The sequence below is a fragment of the Thalassophryne amazonica genome, chromosome 7 (assembly GCF_902500255.1).
Source record: "Thalassophryne amazonica chromosome 7, fThaAma1.1, whole genome shotgun sequence".
Taxonomy (NCBI): Eukaryota; Metazoa; Chordata; class Actinopteri; order Batrachoidiformes; family Batrachoididae; genus Thalassophryne; species Thalassophryne amazonica.
This window is the reverse complement of record NC_047109.1, coordinates 77,423,647-77,448,707: the sequence shown is the minus strand read 5'-3', so window position 1 is coordinate 77,448,707 and position 25,061 is coordinate 77,423,647. Positions and strand designations below refer to the sequence as shown.

The 25,061-nt window shown below is 41.0% G+C and overlaps 1 protein-coding gene and 1 long non-coding RNA gene across 2 annotated transcripts; one reads left to right on the top strand and one right to left on the bottom strand.

Moving 5' to 3' along the window:
* Positions 1–1,924: 1,924 nt before the first annotated feature.
* Positions 1,925–24,849, bottom strand: LOC117514257. The gene is made up of 2 exons (XR_004561844.1): positions 24,814–24,849; positions 1,925–2,065 (listed from the first exon to the last, which is right to left on the bottom strand). It is a non-coding gene; the product is annotated as an uncharacterized LOC117514257 (long non-coding RNA).
* Positions 5,527–21,405, top strand: LOC117514255 (zinc finger E-box-binding homeobox 1). The gene is made up of 3 exons (XM_034174625.1): positions 5,527–5,782; positions 6,548–8,962; positions 21,004–21,405. Exons 2-3 carry the CDS (start codon positions 6,572–6,574, stop codon positions 21,355–21,357), a joined length of 2,745 nt encoding a protein of 914 aa, XP_034030516.1. The 5' UTR covers positions 5,527–5,782; positions 6,548–6,571; the 3' UTR covers positions 21,358–21,405.
* Positions 24,850–25,061: the final 212 nt, after the last annotated feature.

Genomic DNA, 25,061 nt, shown 5'->3' with positions numbered 1-25,061 from the left:
CAGAAAACTAACGTGGAACTAAAAAGTGAACACAGTATCAAAGAGAGAAACTACACATGATAAACCACAGAACATATCCAGAGACATAATGGCAGAAGCCACAAAGACTGGGACAGAGGACAAAAGACGAGGACTAACCACAAAGATGATAGAGAGACAAACCACAGAGGACAACCATTCAAAGGGACCCACATAGACGACAGACCAGGGAGGAGACACACCGAATACAAAATCGGGCACGGGCAAAATAACATAGATGTTTACACAGAAAGGACAGAGGACTGAACACAAACCTATAAACATAAAGACACAGATAGGGGTGAGAGACGTACATGCAACAGGATTTCTTAATTTGACCTTTGTGGAATAATCCTTTGTTTGTTCCCTTTTCAAAATAAAGTCGTTGTTAATCAGACGCTTGTTGTTGCTCGCTAATTTGCTCTTCAAGCTAGGTATTACGTCTGCAAGGGTGCACCTCTGCGTCACATCTGGCCGACACAGAAAAGAGAATTATAAGCAATCAAATAATGGATTTTTGGCATCCCCAGCAATTCTCAACAGTCTGTCATTTGGGCTGCATGTTGAAAGAAGCTGGTTTTCATTTGACATCTCCTGTTTTTACTGAAGATCACCACATTGGGCTCGGTATGGATCCACAAGTTGATTTATTTTACACTGGATGGAAGGAGAATGGTCATAGAAGACCTCAAACTGGGAGTCTTCTCTGGAGACAAGCGTTACTGCCTGGTTGAATTTGCTACTGCAGTCAAGTGAAAAACAAAATATTATAATAGCCAGAGGAGCTCAACGTTAGACCTGTTCAAAATGTCAAATGTTACAAACTCTTTTGGGCCACATGTTAATCTTGTTCCACTAATAAAATAAAAGATCTGTACCAACTTTTATTGTAATTGGATATTGTTTAGGGGTCCCCCACAAAGCAACAATTTTCCCAAAACAAGCAATGTAGTAATCCAGTAATTCCAGTAATGTTCTCCTCTGGGTGACCAATCAACCACCACTTTTTGTGATTAGAAGCCATCACATGTACCTGTAAAAGAAAAATAACGGCATCAGAGTCTTCTCCCATTAGGGTGCACCAATGAGACGACCACCAAGAGAGGAATGTATTTCCCCTGACATCAGAGTGAATGTGAGGCATTATAGTAGTAAAGTGCTTTGAGCGTCTGATGGAGACGGTAAAGCGCTATATAAACACAGTCCATTTACAGGTGGAGGCCATCAACATTTTTTCCCTCATATTTTCTGACTGATTTTTCAGTAGTTTTGCATTTGGTGACATTGCCTTGCCAGCGGAGGGAGAGGAAAATGTATCACTCTGGGGGACCTCCTAAATCTTATCTGATTGAGTTCAAATTTGGTCTATAAAACCCCAAGTAGAACAAAAACAACATCTGGCCCGAAGTCTCTCACAACTTTTATTTTTTCACTATATAACATGAACAGTCCTACTCAATGTCCATGAAAATTCAGTAAGGTATATCTTATAGTATATTATATTCCAATTCTAAGGTGGAACTATGCTAGTATACTAAGGTATATTTAAATATCTAAAAAAGAAGAGTAAAATAGAACAGTAGAAAAGAGTAGAGTAGAGCCACTTAGGTGCCTGATCTTGAGAACCATGTTAAATGTAGAGAAACACAGACAAATATGAGTGCAGAGGAAGCCCATCTAAATGCCTTCTTTTCCAATACAAGATCTTTTCTTTACAGATAATATGCTAGGCTAGGCTAGGCTAGACCCTGTAATAACACTGTCCGCTGTAGTATATGGGACAAAAATGAAATAACTAGTACATTATTGATTTGGAGGGCAGCACAGTGGCTTAGTGGTTAGCACTGCTGCCTCACAGCTAAAAGGTCAAGGGATGGATTCCCACCTGTGGCGAGTTTGCATGTTGTCCCCATGTTTGCGTTGGTTCTCTCCAGGTGCACCGGCTTCCTCCCACATTCAAAGACATGCAGGTTAGGTGGACTGGAAACTTTAAATTGCCTGTAGGTGTGCATGCGGGTGTGAATGTATTTCCTTGTCTATGTGTGGCCTGTAACTACTCTGGTCTGCTCAAAAGGACTTCACGCTCCTTTCTGATGTTCACAGACATCAGCTCGTGAAACAGCCATGGAACAGTCGTGGAACACCGTGACAACTAAAATAACAAAATGCTACATTTCAAACTCATGTTCATATCGACATTAAAACTAAATCACACATTTCGGCTGTAACAAGACAAAACAGCATTCTCTTAACTCTTACCGAGTGTGCCTGTTTGACCATCAGTAGAATGAGATCATAAGAAGATTTCATGTCTTTATCTGAGTTTTACGTACTGCTCTGACTTTTCTCTTCTTTTTCAGTCCCGCTCTATGCACATGCACTTCCAGGACGTGCGATTACGTGACTTATTTCCTCTTCAGCACAGGTAATTTCAAAATAAAATAAAGATCTTAAGCTGTAAAGCCGTTTTAGCCTTAAATAACTGTGCAATTATTAACCAAAATGAACAAAGGAAATTTTGTATAATATTCCTGTTGTCGTGGTAACCTATGTAAAATTCATTTTGGTGTCAGTTACATGGCCCTGTGATGGACTGGTGTCCTGTCCAGGATGTACCACACCTCACGGCCTATGACTACTGGGATAGCCCCGCTATGACCCTTAATTGGAGTAAGTGGTTGAAGATGAGTGAGTGATCATTGATTTGGATTCAAGTTTGAAGATATCTTTATTGTCTTTCCAGGACATGCACATAACAGGAACAAAATTAGACTCTCAGGTACCCATTGTAATAAAAGCACTATAAAAGCATAAAAAACACAGACAAGGCACTCAGAAAGTAAATACCACCAACGCCATATTCACTCATTTTCTATACACCCTAAAACATCGCAGCCTCGTTTTGTTATGTCCACTTGCTACCTCTAACATAAAGCGCTCTTACAAGTTTTGGATGTTGAACTCAACTTTACAACTCAACTCAACTTGTAACTCAATAGCCATCACATTAATTAACCACCCTGTGCTTGTGTTCCAATTTAACAATGCACTGATTAATTTTGTTGGTGTTCTGAGTGAAAGATGAACCCCTGTCTGGCCATAAAGTATAAAAATAGAGCCCATGTTAAAAAATGTCAAACTTCCCCTTTAAGTCATCACTTATAGAGGAAAAAGTGGGACCCCATCTGACTTAGGGCAAATGGACCTCTGCCCAAGAATTCTTGTGAAATAATCTGTCCATGAATGTTGGTGCATTCCAGCTGTACTCAGATGTTGTAATTTCCCAGTTATGCCCCCTGAACTACCCCAAAGTTGAAGTTCCAACTTGTCAGCTCCTTTGAACATCACATTCTCTGAGTTCACAATCCAAGATGGCTGCTCTGAGCATTAACAGTGAAAGCTGTAGTTTTTTTTAGGACTTCTGTCTTTTTTTGTGTCCAGTTTAATAAATCATGCAGTACTGTGTTTGCTGTTGCCTATGGACATGTTGCTACAGTATTTATATGCATGAAATACCATGTAATGTTGCTTATCAAGTACTCCCGCCTATATTTGGCAAACATGGTAGATGTTGCTAATAACAAGGACTAGCTATGCCACACTACAAACCAAGCAGTAAATTAAAACACTAATATAATTTCTGCACCATTTGTCCTCTTCCATGGGGTCTCTATGGTGGAACACATATTTTTGTAGCACTACATATCATGGGTGTTCAGGTTATTTTTATCTTGTGTGGAAACTGGTATGCATTTACCTCAGGTGTGATGTCAGTCTCAGTTGTGACTTCCAAGGTAACTGGACTATGGCTGTGTCCCAATTCAGGGGCTGTATTCTACTAAGATCTCGCCATCCGAGATTGTGGAGATCGAACCAACTGTACTGGAATGAGATTGTCTAGCTCACGGAACATTTTGCAATAGTGTCATTAGCTTAAGATCTTGATCTCGTAATTACGAAATCAGGTGATTTTTTTCTTTGTAATCACTTCCGCACCTCAGTCCATCAGTAAAGACAAGCATGATAATTATGGAGTCATAATTGAGAATTGGCCAATTTGTAACTGCCGATGCTGCACTGTGGCTGCACTGTGATTGCACACCACGCACACACAAAGTGTGGATTTTCCCCTAAACTGTTCCTGGATGAATGAAACTCCAGGAAGGCGGGGCATGGGGCACCCAGACTGACATGTGCCTGGCTGGGAGTGAGCCCATATTGTTCCTCAGTGGTCAGTGGGGCTGTGTGAGTGAAAGCTGGAAGTCTGGAGGAAGGGGATGAGGACACCGTGCCCCTTCCTGGACATAAATGGTAAATGGACTGCATTTATATAGCGCTTTTCCATCTGCATCAGACACTCAAAGAACTTTACAATTATGCCTCACATTCACCCCGATGTCAGGGTACTGCCATACAAGGCGCTCACTACACACCGGGCTTCTGACGCACCAGAGTGGTCCATGTCTTATGGTAGGGTTCTGTACTTTTATCTTGGCCCAACACACCAGCCACAGTAGTGATCGGATATATAGCTGTGATCTGGGTCTCTGTGTGTGGCTGGTCACGTGTTCGTGTCCTAGATTGAGGTATGGATGCTCACTAACTAGACAACAGACTGTCGCTGTCACTGCTTGTTCATGTGTGGTGGTTTGTTCCGGCATGTTTTATGTTGGGACCCCGTCTCCTCGGTGTCTCACTTCACAGTTATTGCTTTCACCACTTGTCTTTCGTTCTTGTCTGTCTTTGTGTTGTTTTGGTGGTCGGTCCCTCCTGATAGAAGTTATCAGTCGGCTTTGAGTAGGATGTTGTAGGGTGATCAGAAAGGGTGGATGGGAGTCACACACGCACACCACATTCACTCACGCACTACATACCTTCTGTCCTGCAAAAATAAACTGCATATATGTATATTAATGTTCATAAATGGTTCTGCCAGTGTGGCATTTACCATTACTATATATGCAGACAGGGAAAAAAAACAAACAAAACAGCAAATATTGCACTTCAGTCATCTTTCTTTAATGTAAATATTTTTCTTTTCCCTTACTTCTGTCTGACTCTTGTAACTGTAACGAGTGATTTTCCCTGCTGTGGAATCAATAAAGTTGATCTTAATGTTATATGACTCGTCTAATGTTAATGACTCGTCTACGACGCGACAGTGACATCGCTTATGGTTTGTAGCCCTTTTACACTTGACACCATTGTGAACTTTGGCTCAGTTTCTTCTTTTGAATTGGCAGCGGGTTGTAATGAAGACTTTTCAAAGTAGAAAAAGTCAAAATTCCCTGCACCGTGATTCTTTCTGATGAGCCAGACGCTCAGGTGAATTTTTGTCCCTTTAACCTCTGTAGGCTAACTCATAGGCTGAACAGGGATTGCGGTCGGACCCGGTAGGCTGCGACACCATAGCAACTCCCGCTGACCCCTCCCCCTCCCCCGGCGTCAGCAGCATCACCCTTCACACCGCACAGTCATATTTGGTCCTCCGGAAGTATCCGCAGCTCGGTAAGCCAGTCCCTCCGCAGCGGCTCTATGGGTGGAGTACAGTTTAAAATACAGTTTTAAATGTAACCAACACGTACGTGTGCTTCGGCTGTGACAGCGGGGCTTCCACGAATGACAGCGCGCCGGGAAAGTTTGTCCTAAAAAGCTGCCGTGTTGCGTTTTGGGCGCCTCGGACCTTCGGCTCTAAGATGGCTGGCTGTAGGTCCGAGCAGGCTCTGATGCAGAGAGAAGAATCCGCTCCACGCCGCAACTCTCTGTAAATATTCACCCTGTTTTTTTGTTTTTGTTTGTAATACTTCGACCTTAGCGACGGTGAGGTCCCGGGTCCGAAAGCTGTCACGGCGCACACGCGTGATTGTGGGTTTTCGGACCTCGGGCTGTGCGTAATGGCGTCCTGCACGGACGGAACCGATCCTCGCGTTTTTGCCAGACTGTTTAAAGCGCAGAGTGTTTGGTGATGAAATGATTGAGTAGGTGGTAAAAGTGTGAAATGTGTCAATGCTGTTCGGACCCGCCGCTGTGCGCACTCAGCCCGCCAAGAAATTAAACGAAATGGAACAATAGTGGTTAATGCACTTGGTTTCAGTTCGGAAGGTTCTGGGTTCAAATCCCACCCCTGCCACATTTCTCCATGTAATGTGGAGTTGCGTCAGGAAGGACATCCGGCGTAAAACCTGTGCCAAATCAACATGCAGATCCACCTTGGATTTGCTGTGGCGACCCCGAGTGCAAACAAGGGAGCAGCCGAAGGGAACAATATTTCATGTAATTTGGGGCATTTCAAATAGACTAATCTACTAATAACACACCAGTTGACAAGTTACTCTCTCTCTCATTTTTTTTATTAAAAAACTAAACTTCCCTTCCATAGCTCTGTCAATAAACCCCTGAATGATTTTATTTACTTGATGGACATTGACTTCAGTTTAATACGTTTGCTATTCTAAATGGTTTACTCTGAATTCCAAAATTATATATATTTTTTGCATTAAAAAATGTATTTATTTATTTATTTTTTCAGAAATATAAATAGGTATGCCCCAAAATGGATTCTCAGTTGGCCACCGTCCTGACCAGTGGGAACCTGGATGTCCAAAATGTCAGCCAGCATGTGGAGGGATCAGGACAAGTGTCAGAGAGTTTTTTAGACTTCTCTCTATCAGGTAATGTTCAGCCTTGCTGCCCTCTCAAAGCAGTGACTATCAGGGAAGATGCTCTGTCAATCAATGGGGAGAAGCCTGAAGTGGGCGGGGCCTCTGAGCCAGCCTCTCAGGAAACCAATAAGATTGGTGGATTCAGACAGCCAATTGCAGTAAAGACTGGAGTGCCTGTGTTGTACAACCGACCAATCAGAATCAAAATTGTTGTCCCCACGAGGTGCAAACAGCCAATTGCAAAGTCGACCATCAGCCTGACGAAAGACTTTTCTCACTCATATTGTAGAAAACCTACTTTGGAATCCACTGCAGGAAAAAAAGCTGTGAAAATCCAGAAAGAATCTGAGGAAGAAGGAGGAGAGTTGACATGTCAACAGACTAAAGAACCTAAAACCGAAGTGCACAAAGAGAAAAGCCTTGTTGCAGAAACTCTGGCGGTCTCCGGCAGCAGTACGGTTGAAGCACCAGGTGAAACGTTGAAGAAAGAAGACACAAATGAAGAATGGAGGAGAAATAATCCTGTGATTTTGCAAGCAGTCAACCTAAGTAGAGGTGTGGGGAGTATCGACAGCGTGAAACCCAAGGAACAGACGGAACCTCTTGACCTCAGTTTACCCAAAAAAAGAGAGCGAGAGAGAAAATGTGTTCGCTTTCTGGATGATTCTGGCTGTGAGAGCTCACTGATTATGGAGGTGGATGAGTATGAAGGAGAAGGAGACAGAGACATAGTAGAAGAAGATGATGAAAAGGAGGACGCTGTGTTCCACATGAATGGCACGGATTCACTTGAGGATTCACTCATGTTTCCCTCATTCTTTTCATCCTCTGTCTTTACCTCCTTAACATCAATCAACTGTGATAATGAAAACCTTCTTCTCATAGATGACCAGGGAATCCCGTATACCCTCAGTCCAGATGGACTCAAAGTGCCCCAAGTCGATACTTCCAAGGTAGGAGATCCTCAGTCAGATCAACTTCATTCAGCAGACACAGAGGGAACGGAGCCATTGCATCTCCCCAAATTAGCTGGTCCAAACCTCAACCAAAGCTTAGATGATGCACTGCACACTATAAATGCACCTTGTGATGATGTGTATTCCTCACCAGCCCTTGCTACTGATTTGCCATTAGTGGACATTGATCAGTCAAATTCTCCAGAAGTTCTCCCAGGATTGCAGACACCTGTGACCTCAGATTCCTCTAAAATTTCAGAGCCATCCGTTAATGTTCAGGAGGCTGGTGCAGTTGTATCCCAGGCCCCTGGGATCCCCTGCCAGCCCCTTCAGATCCTTAGAAACCCTTCAGCTAATACCCCCATTCTCCTTTTCTCATCTACTCCCTCACCTCCTCAGCTCTCTTCTACTCCCTTGGGTCTCACCCTTCCTCTTTCTGTCACACAGAGCTCACCTGGCGCTTCCAGCCCTGTATTGCTTCTCCTTTCCTCTGGTGACTCCACCACTCCTTCCACCTCAGTTGCTGTCCTCGACCCGTTGACTGGTCAGCTGTCCCAGATAACTGGGTCCTCACCCTCAGTTGTCCCCCTTTCTTTGGCCTCTGGTCAGGTCAGCACATCAGCCTCACCTGTGTCCACAATCGCTCACCCTGTCATCAGACTGAGTCCCAGTAATGCCCCTTTACTACTGTCTGGAGTCAAGAACATAAACTCCGGCTCTGTTCTCACCTCTCTCTCTGTCCCTTCATCTACATCTGTTGTTCAGACTGACAACATTTCCAGAGGGGCCATTTTTAGCACGACTCCACTCATTCATACCCATATAAGCTCTTCTGATTTAAACCCGGAAACTGAAGCCATACCTGCTGAAGTCTCAAATGAGAACAAGCCATTCACCTTCGAGGCATCATCGTCTCCACACCAACTGCCTGTCAGTTTGACCAGTGACCCTTTAGTTCAGCCAAGCTTAGCAGTAGAAGAACAATCCCCAACCACAGAGCTGATGTTTAACCCCTCTGACCTGCAACCAGAACATTTACCTCTGGAGGACCACCTGTACTTCTCCAACACTATAGCTCCTCTTTCCCCTCCCACTGGACCCATTCTTTCTGCATGTAAACTGGATCAACTCGATCCACTGGATTCTCTCTCTCCTGCACTGTCACCCAATGCCATGGGTGCACGCAGGGTACTGTACTGCCAGCTTTGTCCGAGGGTCTTCTTTTACCTCTCTGACCTGGAGCGCCATGCCATCACTCACTCACAGAAGAAACCTCATGTCTGCCAGCAATGTGGAAAAGCCTTCAAACGGTCCAGTCATCTGCAGGTCAGTACAGCAATAATTTAATCATAGCTTTGGTGCTAGACCTCTGACTTTGTGTCAAATGAGCAGATACTTTGGGAGACTCCGATCAAGAGTAACACTTGCATTGTGAGGGAACATCAGCTATGACATTTCGGCCATGTGGTGTTTTTGTCTGTGCATGATCCAGTACCTAGGTGCCTCAGTGTTGAGGACCCCAGTGGCTGGAGAAGGCTATAGGGACACCCACATTTCACCTGGGTCCTGAAGATAGATGGTTATTTCAGAGAGTTGGGGATGGATCAGTTGTCTCCCTGGGTGGTTGTCATCCTGGTCTTGGGGCGATTCCATAGTTTGTAATTGTTCAAGAAGAAAACAGTACTCCCAAATCCAAGTTTTCAGCCCAGCCACCGTTTTTTACTTGTAAAACAGCCGCACAACAAAAACTGCTACAATGCTGAAAGCAGTTGTTTCTAAAGGAATGCTGTTATATAAATAATATAGGTATTTTTAAAAAACTGAGTCATACATAAGTCAATAAGTTTTTTGGTGGTTAGGCTAGGTGGTTTTTTACAATGAACCTTTTATTATTTACAATTATGTAATACATTAGCTGGGATTGAAATATGCTGTGGAGATTGGAGGCCAGACACTAAACCATACCAAATTATGTAAACCCTCAGATGGATTGGGCTTACTTCACTTCCAAACCAAGCCACAATTTGACAGGCATGTTATTGGTTATTGATTAAATAAAACAAATGACCCTTAAAAGTTTCACATGATGGAGCTTTTGGTCCTTTCTTTCATAATTTCCAAATGATCTTGAGGATCATTTCATACATTTGTTTAATGCAGCAAGGTGTTCCAAAAATGTGTTTGTCAAAATCTGTGTTTGTTTGAAAATGAGCTGGTGCTGTGAAGCTGTGTTAAATTTAATGGGGGTTTGGGGGCATGCAGCCCCCCCGTAAAATTTTGAAAAAAGGTGCTATTAGATGGCTTCTGGTGCATTTTGAGTGTCATTTTTGTTGTCTTTATGTACAGATTATTTTAGAAACACTTGCACTATAACCAGAAATAATAATAATAGTAATAATAATAATAAGCATGTAACTGTGTTTCAGTTCAACACTCCCTCCTCCTCTCTCTTTCCTCTCTTTCTCCATCTCTCTGTCACTCATACATCTTTTGAACCTCATCTGTTGGATGAGCCTGATAAATGTATTTCTTGATCATGGGCATATAATTGCTATAAAGTGTTCAGGCTGCCCTTCAGTGTGTTAGGCCAATGTAGTTGAACAATGGAAATGCTTTAAAACTTACAATTTGACAAAGTTGTCCAGTCAGTTAGCAGCATAGTTTAAAGCACAGATGTGCTAACAGTGAATTATCTAACATTACCTTGATATCTAAAGTTAGTAATAGATAAATAGGCATCATAGCTTAGCTAGACGATGCTGAAGTTAGCTTCTGATTCACAGCTTCCAGTTGTGATGATTCAAAGCTTTGAAGTGCGCTTTGAAAATTGAAGTCATGTCTGAACTTTGTTTTGACTTATGTGACGTGACGTTTGCAAAAGTACACAGAAAAAAAATAAGAGAAAAGTAGCTGGAACACAGGTGTACAATAATTTTTTCAGGACATTATGGCCAGAGAGGGGTTAACAGCAGCCGTGAGCAGTGTTGCCACAGTTACTTTGAAAAAGTAATCCAATTACTGATTACTGATTACTCCTTGAAAAAGTAACTTAGTTACTTTACTGATTACTCAATTGTAAAAGTAACTAAGTTAGATTACTAGTTACTTTTTAGTTACTTTCCCCAGCTGCCAACAACAACCCACGTCAACATGACAATGATACCTGTTTTGCCAAAACTCACTTTATAGTCACCCTTTCTTGACTTCAATGAAAATAAATACTTGTTTTATAAAAAGTAAAATAAAGACCTCTTTCTTGACCTCATATTTAACTGTTGACAGCACTGTAACAGTAAAACTTGCAATTTCAAACCTACATTGTTTATAAATGTAACTATTAAATTCTAACATTTTTCTAACATTTAAATTCTCTCTAAACATTTTACTTGTCGAAATTATTATTATTTTAAGCAGTATTAGTAGTTGTAGTAAAAAACGGCTTCAAAACTGGAACTTTAATCTAGGGGTGTTGTGGGGGAGGGGGGCACATCCTTGCCCCACGCCCCCATTCCATCTGGATTCGCCCCTGCTTTGGCGTTTGAGCACAAAGAATGGATAACATTTATTTATGCAGAAAACATGACCAGATTTACAGGTAAGAAAGTTTTATTGCGTTTTCACATCATGTGGTCCTCAGAAAGAGAGTTTAGGTACATTTGAGTGGAAAATAGTGTTAGTTGTTGACACGTCGCGGAGGATCAGCTGTTTTTAACGAGACGATACGGAGCGGCTCAGCTCAGAATTCTAAATAAAGGAGGGAAGAAAGTATAAAAATGTCTTTGTAAAGCTCAGTGCAGGTGTGCTGATCACCGAGCTTTAAGAGGTGAGGACGAGTCGAGCAGCTGCAAAAAACCGTGGATGAAAAGCTCACAGCTTGCTGAAAGTGGACAGTTCAGTCGAACCCCGACCTCCTGCCCACGGACCAAGTTTAATGCTGCTGTCGACCCACAATGCAAAATAATAGTAACGCACAGTGACATGGAGAAGTAACTTTAATCTGATTACTGATTTGGAAAGATTAACGCGTTAGATTACTTGTTACTAAAAAAAGTGGTCAGATTAGAGTAACGCGTTACCGGCATCACTGGCCGTGAGTGTTGTTGACCCCCCAAAATGTGAATCTGCTGAAAATCCTGAATGATCCACAAACTGTTAACGAAAATTTATGCAAACCTTGAATATCTGCGAACCTTTAATAATTTTGCTCCAAACCCTGAATAAAATATCACACAAAATGTGAACACAGGTCTTGCAAAACGAAAGTCGCAAAACGTGAAAATATCATTCAGGATATATATATTTTTTGGTTTAAATAGTTTATGGGTCAATTACTTCAAGAAATCTTGATCGCAAACGCTATCGCCGCAAAAATATTTTGGGGGTGGGGGGAGGCACTCCCAAAAGATCTGTGTCAGCATAATGTTAATTTTCACGAGCTATATGTGCTTTGTTTACAGTTTGGCCTATGCTTGGCCTATTAACTGTACATGTCACCGATCATTAGCTGTACATTCATATTACCTGTACACTGCTGTTCCACTTATTATTGTATGTATATTTTTCAACATTTTTGTAAAAAAAAAAAGGTATCCATTCACAAAATATAATAATCTCTCATTCATACTATTAATATAGCAGTCGTGTCCATATTTCGCAACATATTGGCGGACTACGTGATATATCATTCCAATAGCTGCATAAAATTGATTTACTTTTTATATAAAATATAATTGTTTTTTATGTTCACATATGCATTATATTTACTGTTATTAATTGTATATTCTTTAAAAACTAATCAGCAATGTTTTGAAGCAACTAATGCATTCATACAATGAATATTTATAAATAGTTTATAATAAATAAATAGTTAATTAATAACTTAATAAATAGTTAAACCTAACACCGTAAAAATCCATCTTGGGATTTGAAGGAATTGAACGTAAATGCGTTTTAGCAGAAATGCATTATCGTGTATTAACTATATATTCTTGGGTAATAGGCTAAAGTGTGCATCTTTGTTTTACATTCAAATAGTTAAAAAAATTCTAGTCTATCTGATTATTGACTGAACATTATCAGCAAATGTCAATTATTACATGGCAGATAATATACATTTTATAGAATACACTGCACTCATAAATAACACAACTTAGCGAGCGTCACACTCAATATAATTAATATATATAATGCCTAAAGCCATTGATGTAATTTGGTATTTAATTACTATAACAGTCCTGTTTGGTTTTTAGCTGAACATTATCATTAGGCACAGTCAAAAGGCCTACGGATTGTTACATGTACAGCTAATACATGTTTTAGAAAAACATCACACTCACAACCTGTAACCCTATATAAATGTTATTATCATCATCATTATCATTTACTAAAGTATTGTGTAGTGTAAATAATGTGATTTTTTTTTAGGTGTAGTCATTTATAAGCTCTGCTTCAGACTATTCCTTTCAGTATCACCATCTGTTTATAATCTTATTCAGTTTTGTACTGTCATTTTATGTGAATCTGAATAAAAGGATCGAATTGAATTGAAAAATTTAATTGTTTACTGAAAGAATGCTGCATAATATTGAAACGTTTCATAGATTCAATTTTTCTGTAATATTACTTTGTAAACATTTCATCATTATGGGGACAAACAGCTGACTCCTGACTTTTTTCAGGGCGATCGCTGATTTAAATAGATATTTGCTAGATCTTTACAACTGGGCAGTTGATAAATTTCTGATAAAATATATTAAATTATAATATGTAAATACTTCTCCTGATTTATCATCTGTTATGATTCTAAGCATTCCACACATCGCGAATAGGCATATATGCCTAATAATGTGTATGTATACGTCAGGCTTAGGGAGTAACGGAATACATGTAACGGCATTAAGTAATTAGGATACAAAAAAGGTAACTGTATTCCGCTACAGTTACAGAAAAAAAGACGTTTTCAGATTACAGGTATATTTAGTAAAAATGGGGATTAGTTCGCAGGATTACAATTTTAATGCATTTTATGATATATATATATATATATATATATATTTATATATATATATATATATTTTTTATTTTTTTTCTTTGAAACGAAAACATCTCCTTTCATGGACAGCGACATGACGTCTCCTAACCAGGCAAAATATTGATAAAGTACACGGATGTTAATGCATTTTCAATGGATTCGCAACTGAACACAGTCAGAAAAGTGCTCGTAAAATACGTGTTAAAATGCCATTTTGACCTGGATATTGAGCCAGTAAAATTAAATTACATTAAATTATGTCAGTAAAGTATTAAACTTACTCTGACACACACACACACACACACACACACTCCCAAATATTAGTGTTGAAAGTTACACGGATCTGCTCTGTTCAAGCTGCTGAGCTGAGACGTCGATGCAGCTGCTGCTGTGTTCAACACAGCGCTGCTCCTAAAACCATTACAATACATTTATATACACTCAACACAAATATAAACGCAACACTTTTGGTTTTGCTCCCATTTTGTACGAGATGAACTCAAAGATCTAAAACTTTTTCCACATACACAATATCACCATTTCCCTCAAATATTGTTCACAAACCAGTCGAAATCTGTGATAGTGAGCACTTCTCCTTTGCTGAGATAATCCATCCCACCTCACAGGTGTGCCATATCAAGATGCTGATTAGACACCATGATTAGTGCACAGGTGTGCCTTAGACTGTCCACAATAAAAGGCCACTCTGAAAGGTGCAGTTTTGTTTTATTGGGGGGGATACCAGTCAGTATCTGGTGTGACCACCATTTGCCTCATGCAGTGCAACACATCTCCTTCGCATAGAGTTGATCAGGTTGTCAATTGTGGCCTGTGGAATGTTGGTCCACTCCTCTTCAATGGCTGTGCGAAGTTGCTGGATATTGGCAGGAACTGGTACACGCTGTCGTATACGCCGGTCCAGAGCATCCCAACATGCTCAATGGGTGACATGTCCGGTGAGTATGCCGGCCATGCAAGAACTGGGACATTTTCAGCTTCCAAGAATTGTGTACAGATCCTTGCAACATGGGGCTGTGCATTATCCTGCTGCAACATGAGGTGATGTTCTTGGATATATGGCACAACAATGGGCCTCAGGATCTCGTCACGGTATCTCTGTGCATTCAAAATGCCATCAATAAAATGCACCTGTGTTCTTCGTCCATAACAGACGCCTGCCCATACCATAACCCCACCACCACCATGGGCCACTCGATCCACAACATTGACATCAGAAAACCGCTCACCCACACGACGCCACACACGCTGTCTGCCATCTGCCCTGAACAGTGTGAACTGGGATTCATCCGTGAAGAGAACACCTCTCCAACGTGCCAAACGCCAGCGAATGTGAGCATTTGCCCACTCAAGTCGGTTACGACGACGAACTGGAGTCAGGTCGAGACCCCGATGAGGACGACGAGCATGCAGATGAGCTTCCCTGAGACGGTTTCTGACAGTTTGTGCAGAAATTCTTTGGTTATGCAAACTGATTGTTTCAGCAGCTGTCCAAGTGGCTGGTCTCAGACGATCTTGGAGGTGAACATGCTGGATGTGGAGGTCCTGGGTTGGTGTGGTTACATGTGGTCTGCGGTTGTGAGGCTGGTTGGATGTACTGCCACATTCTCTGAAACGCCTTTGGAGACGGCTTATGGTAGAGAAATGAACATTCAATACACGAGCAACAGCTCTGGTTGACATTCCTGCTGTCAGCATGCCAATTGCACGCTCCCTCAAATCTTGCGACATCTGTGGCATTGTGCTGTGTGATAAAACTGCACCTTTCAGAGTGGCCTTTTATTGTGGGCAGTCTAAGGCACACCTGTGCACTAATCATGGTGTCTAATCAGCATCTTGATATGGCACACCTGTGAGGTGGGATGGATTATCTCAGCAAAGGAGAAGTGCTCACTATCACAGATTTAGACTGGTTTGTGAACAATATTTGAGGGAAATGGTGATACTGTGTATGTGGAAAAAGTTTTAGATCTTTGAGTTCATCTCATACAAAATGGGAGCCAAACCAAAAGTGTTGCATTTATATTTTTGTTGAGTGTATATTATATTTTTACACAATTATCCTTTATTGACCGAGTTTCATTCATGAAGTCAGTGGTGTGGGTACACATCTCTATGTGTGGGTGTGACTGTGAGCGGCACAGTGCGCAGGTCATTATAATCTCATTATTTTAAGGTGCAAATAAAAAAAAAAAATCCCCAGTCTTGTCGAATAATTTTAATCACTAACGACAAGTATTTTAACTAGACATTGGTCTAGCAGTGGAAAATATCAACTAGATATAAGTGAAGAGTTAATGATCCGTGTCATCGGGCGACACGGCAGGAAACATACAGCTGTTTATCATCCAAATATCACGGACAAAGTGACAAGAAGAACCAAAACCACTTACTTATGGAAGGAAATATTGTCTCCCTTGTTCCTCCGTTTGTGGCTTTGCCAGCATGCGCAGCTTTCCGGCATATTCCACCTGTTTCTTGAACTTCTATGCACACAAATCACTAACTTGCCCGGAATTAAAATGGCGACCACGCCTCCTTACTGACAGGATTTACTTAATGATTTTCATTATGCTTTTGTTCTTATTTTGAAAGTTCAATAAGTGGACTGATATGTTAAACATGGTGCAAATGCTACGTGAAAGACTAATGTAAGATAATTTTACTGAACAAGTAGTAGACTTTTTTGTTTTGTATATTTATTTTCACTTTTAATTACAAATTCATCCGCACACCGCCTGAGTTTTCATTATCCTTCATTTGTTTGGCATTTTTTGTTGAAAATTTAGCAGGTGAACACTGGGTGTGTTTAAAACAATATTGTGGTGCTCTTAATTCATAATGTGAAGTAAAACAGAGCATGCCATGTAAAAGAAACAGTTTTATTTTTGCTTAATAAACTGTACTTTGTAGTCAAGACTATTTCTATTTAGTTTCTTTTGTTTGTATTAGCATATTTGATATTGGAGTAATCCAGAAGTAATTGAAAGTAATCAAATTACATTACTTTAATATTATGGTACTTGGATTATGTTACTGATTACATTTTTCAACAGGTAACTAGTAACTGTATTGGAATACATTTTTAAAGTAATCCTCCCAACCCTGGTATACGTATATGTTTCTCTTACTCAGGTGTGGCTTTAGCATGGCAGAATAAGTAGTAAAATCAACAAAGAAGTGTATAAGTTGTTGATTAGTTGAATATATTTTGGAAAATATACAGATTTTCTATCTTGATCTTGTGGTCTGCTCCATTAATGATCAAAAATTAATTTATAGTGACACGAAATATCCGTAGTCATGAAGAAATTCACGTTTTGCGAGCTGTGCGTTCATGTTTCGTGAGATATTTTTAACAATATTCATGTTTTGCAGATCACAGTTTGTGGATAATTGCAGCAGATTCACGTTTTGGGGGTTAACAGAGTGCAGTCACAGAGAGCGCAGCTGCAGCGTGCACACAGAAGACAAAATCACAGTGATTTGTTTTATTTAAATGTTAGATATAATAGCTGTCGTCTTTACGTGATATACACGGTGACTCAGACAGCTGCCACTGTAGGGGAAAACATCATATGATTGACACTAGTTGATTTGTTTTTTTGACAAGTGAGCAACTCACTTTCACTCTATGTTGATGGTGAGCCACAACATTTAACTGCTGGAAATCTAATATGGTAAGATTTGCAAGCATTATTGACTGTAAAGCAATTTATACTTAGCGATGTAATGTTGCGGTATGGTGTGAATCATCTGACGGTGCTACATCACTTTGGTTATGTTGCTGCTCTGTGCAACCCACCGCCACATAGTGTGCTAGCACCTCGCTGTGGTTTTGCCTACACAAGATGGCGGTGATGATTGTGCATCATTTTGCCTGCATGTCAGCTCTATCAGTGCCTACAACTCTATGCTGGCATTTTGTTGGCACTGTGTACTAGTGTACTGTAAACCTGCAGAGTAATCTTTTGCACATTAATGTGCTTGAATGTATCAATATACAGTGTAACAATATTTTTATATAAATGGCTTTTAAAATACTGGCAATATAACTATCATGCATGAAATTGTCAAGGCCCTGCGATAGACTGGCTGTCCCTGTCCAGGGTGTAACCTGCTGAACACCCAGTGACTAGTGGGATAGGCTCCAGCCCCCCAGCACTCTCGACTGGAGTAAGTGGGTGTTGAAAATGAATGAATGAAATGATCAAAGCATGCATTAGTCAATGTAGTTCTGATTGCTGCACATACTTAGGGAATAACCCTCTTGTGTCTGATGATTTGCGGACGTTAATGCTGGATTTTATGGTCGCTATTCACAACTGTAATCCAGTATTAATGTTCGCAAGTCATCAGACACAAGGGGGTTATTCCCATTCTAATCCAATTCCAACATTTGCCCTGATCCGTGTCCACCACTGAAGGCTACATCTTAATCCTTGTAATAATATAGTTGGTAAAAATGCTACGCAGACAAAGGGTGGGGTCGGCTCATCAAAGCTTACCATGGCAACAGCGTCTTCATACCAAACTGGAAATTCTGTAAGTAGAATCCACCCCTCTACTTTCATATGGTAACTTAAATTAATCCATTTCTGTGTCATTGCTCCGCCAGTTGTTTTTTTCTTCTTCTTCTTCTTTGTGTTTAATGGCGGTTGGTAACCTCTCCCTTTCAGCTGACAGCGCCATTATTGACATCAGCGTAGCAACACGCACGGACAGGGCAGTGGAGTAACACATTAAATGTGAAACGGTTTTAATATTTTGCCACCGTTTACGCAATATTTTATGGTCTGAAATCTCACACAATTAACCAATCAGATTTGCAGAAAAAATGTAATTGGATCAGAATTTTTTTTACTGTGTACTGTCCCAATTACTGGGTAGCTGTCAAACTAAACCTAAAGCAGCACAAAAGAGCATGGGCTCAGTGACAGAGTAGAAGCCACGGATTGGTTGTGCAGAACTACAACCCAAAACCCTGAGCCCTCCCATGTATTGGACTGGTCTGCCTGCAGTCTCGACCTCTCGCCGTAGAGAATGTGTGCAGAATTTTCCAACAAAAAATACAACTATGACAACCCTGTACTTTTGCACACCTTAAGACGTGTTTGCAGGAAGAACTGGGCAAAATGTCACTTGAAATGCTTCATTGTTTGTCCCTTCAATGCCAAAATGACTTTTAAGTGTTGTGAGAAAGAATTATGACAACATTACAAAGTGGTAAATACTTTAACATCTCAACTTTTTTGGAATGTGTTGCAGGTCTTAAGCCCCGGTCACACGGCACTAAGGAAGGACATCAAAACCAAAACGAAACAAGAAATCTGCGTTGACTTTCGGAGACATTGTTTAACAGTCGTCCAGCTTCGTTTTTTGCAGCTGGCACTTCGTCAGATTTTTCAAACTGTTGAAAAATGTGAACGAATCCTGATGACAACCTCAATTCGCCTGTATTCCATTTTACTTTCTGTCTTGACGGTTCCATGTTGTTTGCGTAGTTCCCATACTGTCAGTGTTCCATTTGATTGCCGTCCAACTTCGTCCAACCTTCCAAGTCCGACGTCTTGCATGAACATTGATGATATCTGAAGGGATCAATAACTAAAGCGCTGACGAGCTGAACGTGACTGGTCCATGTGTGGGATGAAAAGCAACATTTTCATACAGAAACAATAGCGGCAAGAAGGTTTGATAAACTACTTAAACTATTTACGCACGTTGCAGCCAGAGACGGCTGCAACGTGCATGTGCACGCACGTTATTGTAGTGAAGACAAACCAGTTGTCAAGACAACACAGCTGTAGGTGCTGTGGAGAGCACCCTGCTCAGAGTGCCGCTCTCATTGGACTGACATCTCTGCTATTTTAGCATTGTGGGATAGCTCGCCCACAGATTGAGCTCGCCGGACTACTTTCGCGAAACTGCTCAGCGTGCCGCTCTCGTTGGAGAGACAACACACAGAATGTGTCTTTTCCCAGCTAGATCTCTTTCATTGCAGCATCTTGTTCTGACTTTAACACAGCCAGAAACTGGGCGACAGCCAGGTGGAAACCATTCGGATTACTCAGACGGCTTTCGGAGACGATCCTATGGGCATCACACAGATTAACGAGCGGTACAACCGGTTTAAAGACGACCGCACAACGGTGGAGAGCGAGCCGCGCTCCAGTAGGCCATCAACACGCTGAAATGACCAGATCATTTCCAAAGTGACTGCTGTGGTGAAGTGGGACCGTCATGTGACCATCTGCGAAATTGCGGAAGAGGTGGACATCAGCACTTTTTCGGCACATTCCACTGGGACAGAAGATTTGGCCATGAAAAGAGTTGCAGCGAAATTCATTGGCACGAAGCTGATGGCGCAGCAAAAGCGCCTCCGTGATGAAGCCTCACAGGACAGGTTGGGACATGCTCAGCTCTTCCACCATTTGGAAGATTCAGACAACTTTCGGTAGCTTTTCAGTCGTGTGACTATCCGAGAAATTATGGACGAGGTGGGCATATTACAGCAGCAATTTGATGCAGTCGCGCTGCTCCAGTCGTTCCCGCCATTTCCTTGCAAAGAAAAAACGACAAGAGACTCCACCCATCCTCACACAAAGGCTGCTTACAAGCAAATGATGCAACGGACAGGTGTGAAAAAAATCATGTATGCGCACGAAGGTTCAAGGTTGGCTCATGCAAGCACACGTGATTCAAATCCATCAGGTTTTTGAAAAAAATAAAAAGGTTGGATAGTTTTCTAACAGACATCGTATTACAATTATCTGGGAACTACTTTTTGCGCAGGAATTCATCAAGCGCATTGGCCACGGGCGCGTACTGACACAAAATCCCCAGAAACTGTGGAAAGTTGTTTGGACATAACGAGAGCGCCCACTTTTAGCTTATCATAAGCTAAGCTAGTGGCACTTGTGAGAGTGTGTGGAGAGCACAGACTCGCTGCAGAAATGATCACAGCATCAAGGTTGCCATTCGCTTTGTTTTACTTTAGTTAGTTTCAGTTTCGTTTTCTGTCTTTCATGCGTGCACTCTGCACTCGCAGGCTTTTTCAATGATGGGAGACTTGCCGTGTGCCGTGTGACTGGGCCCTTAAATGCAGGAAAGGATGTACGTATATTAACAAATTTGATTGCACAAAACATAAAATATTTTGGCTTTATATGGTCCACAATGATAAAGAAGTCAAAATAAATGTAAGGATCACTGCCTCCCCTATATTGTCCCAACTTTTACTGATTTGGATTGTAATAACTTCAAAGGTGCACGCTGATGTGTTACTGTTACAATTTCTCTTCATTTTCCTCCACAGAGACACAAACACATCCACACTGGCCAGAGGAACTTCGTTTGCCCCATCTGTGCGAAACGCTTCAGGGAGGCTGGCGAGCTGCAGCGCCATCAAAGAGTGCACACTGGAGAGAAGCCCTACCAGTGCCAGCTTTGCCACACGCGGTTTGCCGAGCGCAACACACTGCGCCGCCACACCAAGCGTAAGCACCCTTACCACCAAGTAGCCATGGAAATGCTGAGTGAGAGGAGAGACAGAGGAGACGGAAGAGGAGGCAGCGGAGCATCCAGAGTTCTGGAGGAAGAAGAGAGTGCTGAATGGTACAGCTCCACTGTGTCCAATCTGGAAAACTCTGAGTCTGAAATGGAAACTTAATAAATGTGTGCAGTCCGACTGCATACAGAACGGGAGAAGAATGGAGCATAGGGCAGGCCAATTATCTGTCTAACCTAAAGCTATGACACTAAACTTTCCTCTTTCTTCAAAACCTTTGCTGCTGCAACTTTGAGTGAACAGCAGCAGCTAAAAGAATCCATAGATTACTATTTGGTCAAGGGAGCTGCAATATTTATTTCATTATTTCTATAACAGGTTATTTGTATGAATGCATATTTTCTGCTTTCCATTTAATGGAACCAAAAATAGACTTCAAAGTCATAAATGAATTTGAAACAGTTTTCTTGTATGAAATGAAGTTGTGTATGTGATAGGGAAAGCTCAGGTGTCTCATCCTGTGTTTTTCAAAATACACATAATACTATGAAAATGCTCCTATGTTGGATTACCATATGACAACAATCTAAAGTTCCCACAAATTATAATGTGTGCGTCATTAACACTTATCTGCTTTAGTTGTGCATATAATGAGTATTATTTGTAAAAGCTACACTTCTGCACTACCTTATGTAAAAGATGTAATTTATCTTTCTTACTGTCAGAGACACTGTGAGTCATTTGCTTTTGTTTTAGTTGAACTCGTTTTTATTTAACATTGTGAATGAAATTCTTACATGGTTTTGTTGCTTTTTTATTTTAAATATTTAATCAGTCATGTGAGAATTTGGCCAAATATTGAGTTATTTTAACATAAATCTATATCTATATATATATTAAAATTTTAATTATGTTAACTTATTTGAATAAAGGTTTTACTACCACAGCGGAATTCTGTTCACCGTTTTTAATTTAACTTAAAGCCCCATTGAGATCGAGACCTCTTTTACAAAGAAGACCTGAACAATTATAAAGTTTTCAATTCAACTAACCTGCATGTCTTGAAATCTGAGAGGAAACCGGAGCACCAAAAGAAAACCCACGCAAATACGGGGAGAAAATGCAAACTCCACACAGAAAAGCCACTGGTGGGAATCAAACCCATGACTTTCTTGCTGTGAGGCAACAGAGCTAACCACTAAGCCACCATACTACCACCATCAAGGATGCACTGCTTTCACATGGTTTATTAGTATTTAACTTTTAGCAGGATTCCTAAAAACAACCCTTTTTAACAAAATTTAGTTGAGAGGTGGAGAATGTCCCACAAGATACTTCATGAATTGGGCAGCGCAGCTCGTTTGAGGGTGGACATTAAAGGGTTAAAATATGATGCATATAACACAATAATCCTACATCTGGGGAAAGGTATGTCCCCATCAGAAACACTTTATCTGAGTTTTTGAGCATAATACACGGCAAACAAGTGAAAATGCGAAGAAAAAGTGATGATGCGGTGGAAAGTGGACGTGTTGCGGTTTGTTTATGACCCGAAGTTTAAACATACCGGGGCGGTTGTGCAGAAGACACTGCAGCTACTCTGTCAAGGTGTGTAGGCTAAAATTACTGACACAGCCCCTCTTATTCACCTCGTCTTCCTTTATCCACTGGGAACCGAAAAAAGGCAACTTTTTGCAACTGCTTGGGTGATTGCAGCCGAAAACAAAACAGTACACCGTTTTCCCTTTGAAGTAATGCTGTGTTTGTGTTGCACATCGGCAGGCTGTCCCTGAAAGTGGTAAAATCCCACAATATGCAGGGGTTCAAAAGAGACTGCGGTGCCCTATTTATTTACTTACTTTACTTTTTCGTTTATTAATTTTCTGACGCTTATCCGGTCTGGGTCACAGTGACCTTAGACCAAGCACCTCTTCCCTACTCTCAGCCAAGTCCTATAACTCTTCCTGGTGGATCCCACAGCATTCCCAAGCCAGCCACTTAACATCATGAATTGGTGCATCAACTCTGGTTTTAGGCTATGAATAAACTACAGCACTCAGACTGCTCTTGTTCAGTTTTTAAAAGTGCTATATGACTGTGCCAAAATGACCAAAGGTGCTGTTGCCCAAGTGTTTAGATATTTCTCACACATTTTGATTATTTAATTTTGATGTTATTGTTTGACATTTTGTATTGTACAGACTTGAAATAATTAATGCCGTTAGTCCGCACACTCCGATACAGTAGGTGGTAGTATGCACCTCTGAAGCTGGTTTGCAGTCCCCCTATAAACACAAAGAAGTCTTATTTTAGTTGGTAATTAGTGTTAAGTATTATTAGACTGTTTCTGATGGCCAAAGTGAGCACCTCAAAGCAGTGATTCATGATGGATTTAATCGATTATGTGTGTTGAAAGCGACTATACGTGAAATGTTGGCAGGACAGAAACAATCATGGCAGCAACGATGAAGCCTTGGAGATGCATAAGTGAAATAACTCGGCCCCTGCTTGATTGTGGTACAAAATCTCAACTCGAAAACACCCAATCTGGATAACCACGATAATAATTCATCCTTTTGGCAGAGTTTGGCAGTGACCCGACCCTTTTCAGCAGAGTTGTTGGCGGAATAACACTGGGTGGCAACAAGCACCCAAACAACACAAATTACATGTGGGATTAACTATGAATTAATTATTAATAATAATTATTATTGATTATCTTTAAAATTGTGCTGATAATGACCCAGTTCCTGTGCACTGTAATACTTTAATATTTATGTGGTGTGGGATCTTTTGTTGTCAAAGAATGCGCTCCACTGAGTGCTTAACTAGTCCCCCCCTTGGTGTCTGTCTACGCCATGTGTAAAAGTGCTGCAACATAGGAGTAATAGGGTAAGGATAATTTTTCAGCTGAGACTTCATTTTGCAGAACAAGGGTGGTGACCAAGTGGTTAGTACAGTTGTTTCCAGTGCAAAAGGTTGCTGGTTCAAACCCCACCCTTGTCCATTCTCCATGTAATGTAGAGTTTCATTAGGAAGAGCATCTGGCGTAATACTTGTGCCAAATCAACATGCAAATCACTATTGGATTTGCTGTGGGGACCCCAAAGGGAAAAGAAGGGAGAAGCTCAAGGGACTTACTTTTAGTTTTTTAATTACCAAAGTTAGGCTCAGATGGGGAAAATAGATTTCTGTGAAAAATATGTACAAAGACATACAAATAAATTGAGGTTGTCAATTTTCTGGTCCAGTAAAGCCACTGAGCCTAATAAATCTAGGCTGAAGATAAGGTACTAGTTAGTGCATCACTGCCTGTGTCCTTGTGGATGGCCCATTCCTTACTGCCACGCTGATCGTCGCGAACACTGAAATGCCTTTTACTAAGCTCTGGCGTATTAATGCTGGGCAACCCTTAGTTAGGCAACACGGTGGCTTCGCGGTTAGCTCTGTTGCCTTGCAGCAAGAAGGTCATGAGATGGCTTCCCACCTGGTCCTTTCTGTGTGGAATTTGCATGTTCTTCCTGTGTTTGTGCTCCCCCTTACTTCCTCTTCCAAAAATATGCGAGTTAGTTGAACGGGAATCTTTATATTTGTTGTAGGTTTGTCTGTCTATGCGACCATGCGACAGACTGGTGTCCTGTCCAGGGTGCTCCCCCCCCATGACCTTTGATTGGAGTAGGCTGGTATAGAAAATGAATTAAACTTCTGTTAGCCTTATCGTGTTACCTTTATGTTTGGTTTATATGAAATTAGTTTTGTAATCAATTGCACTTAGATTCAATTAGTTTTAAATTTAGTTAGCTTTATATGAATTTACCCTTATGGATCATTTTGATCAGCATGGTGGATTAGTGGTTAGCGGTGTT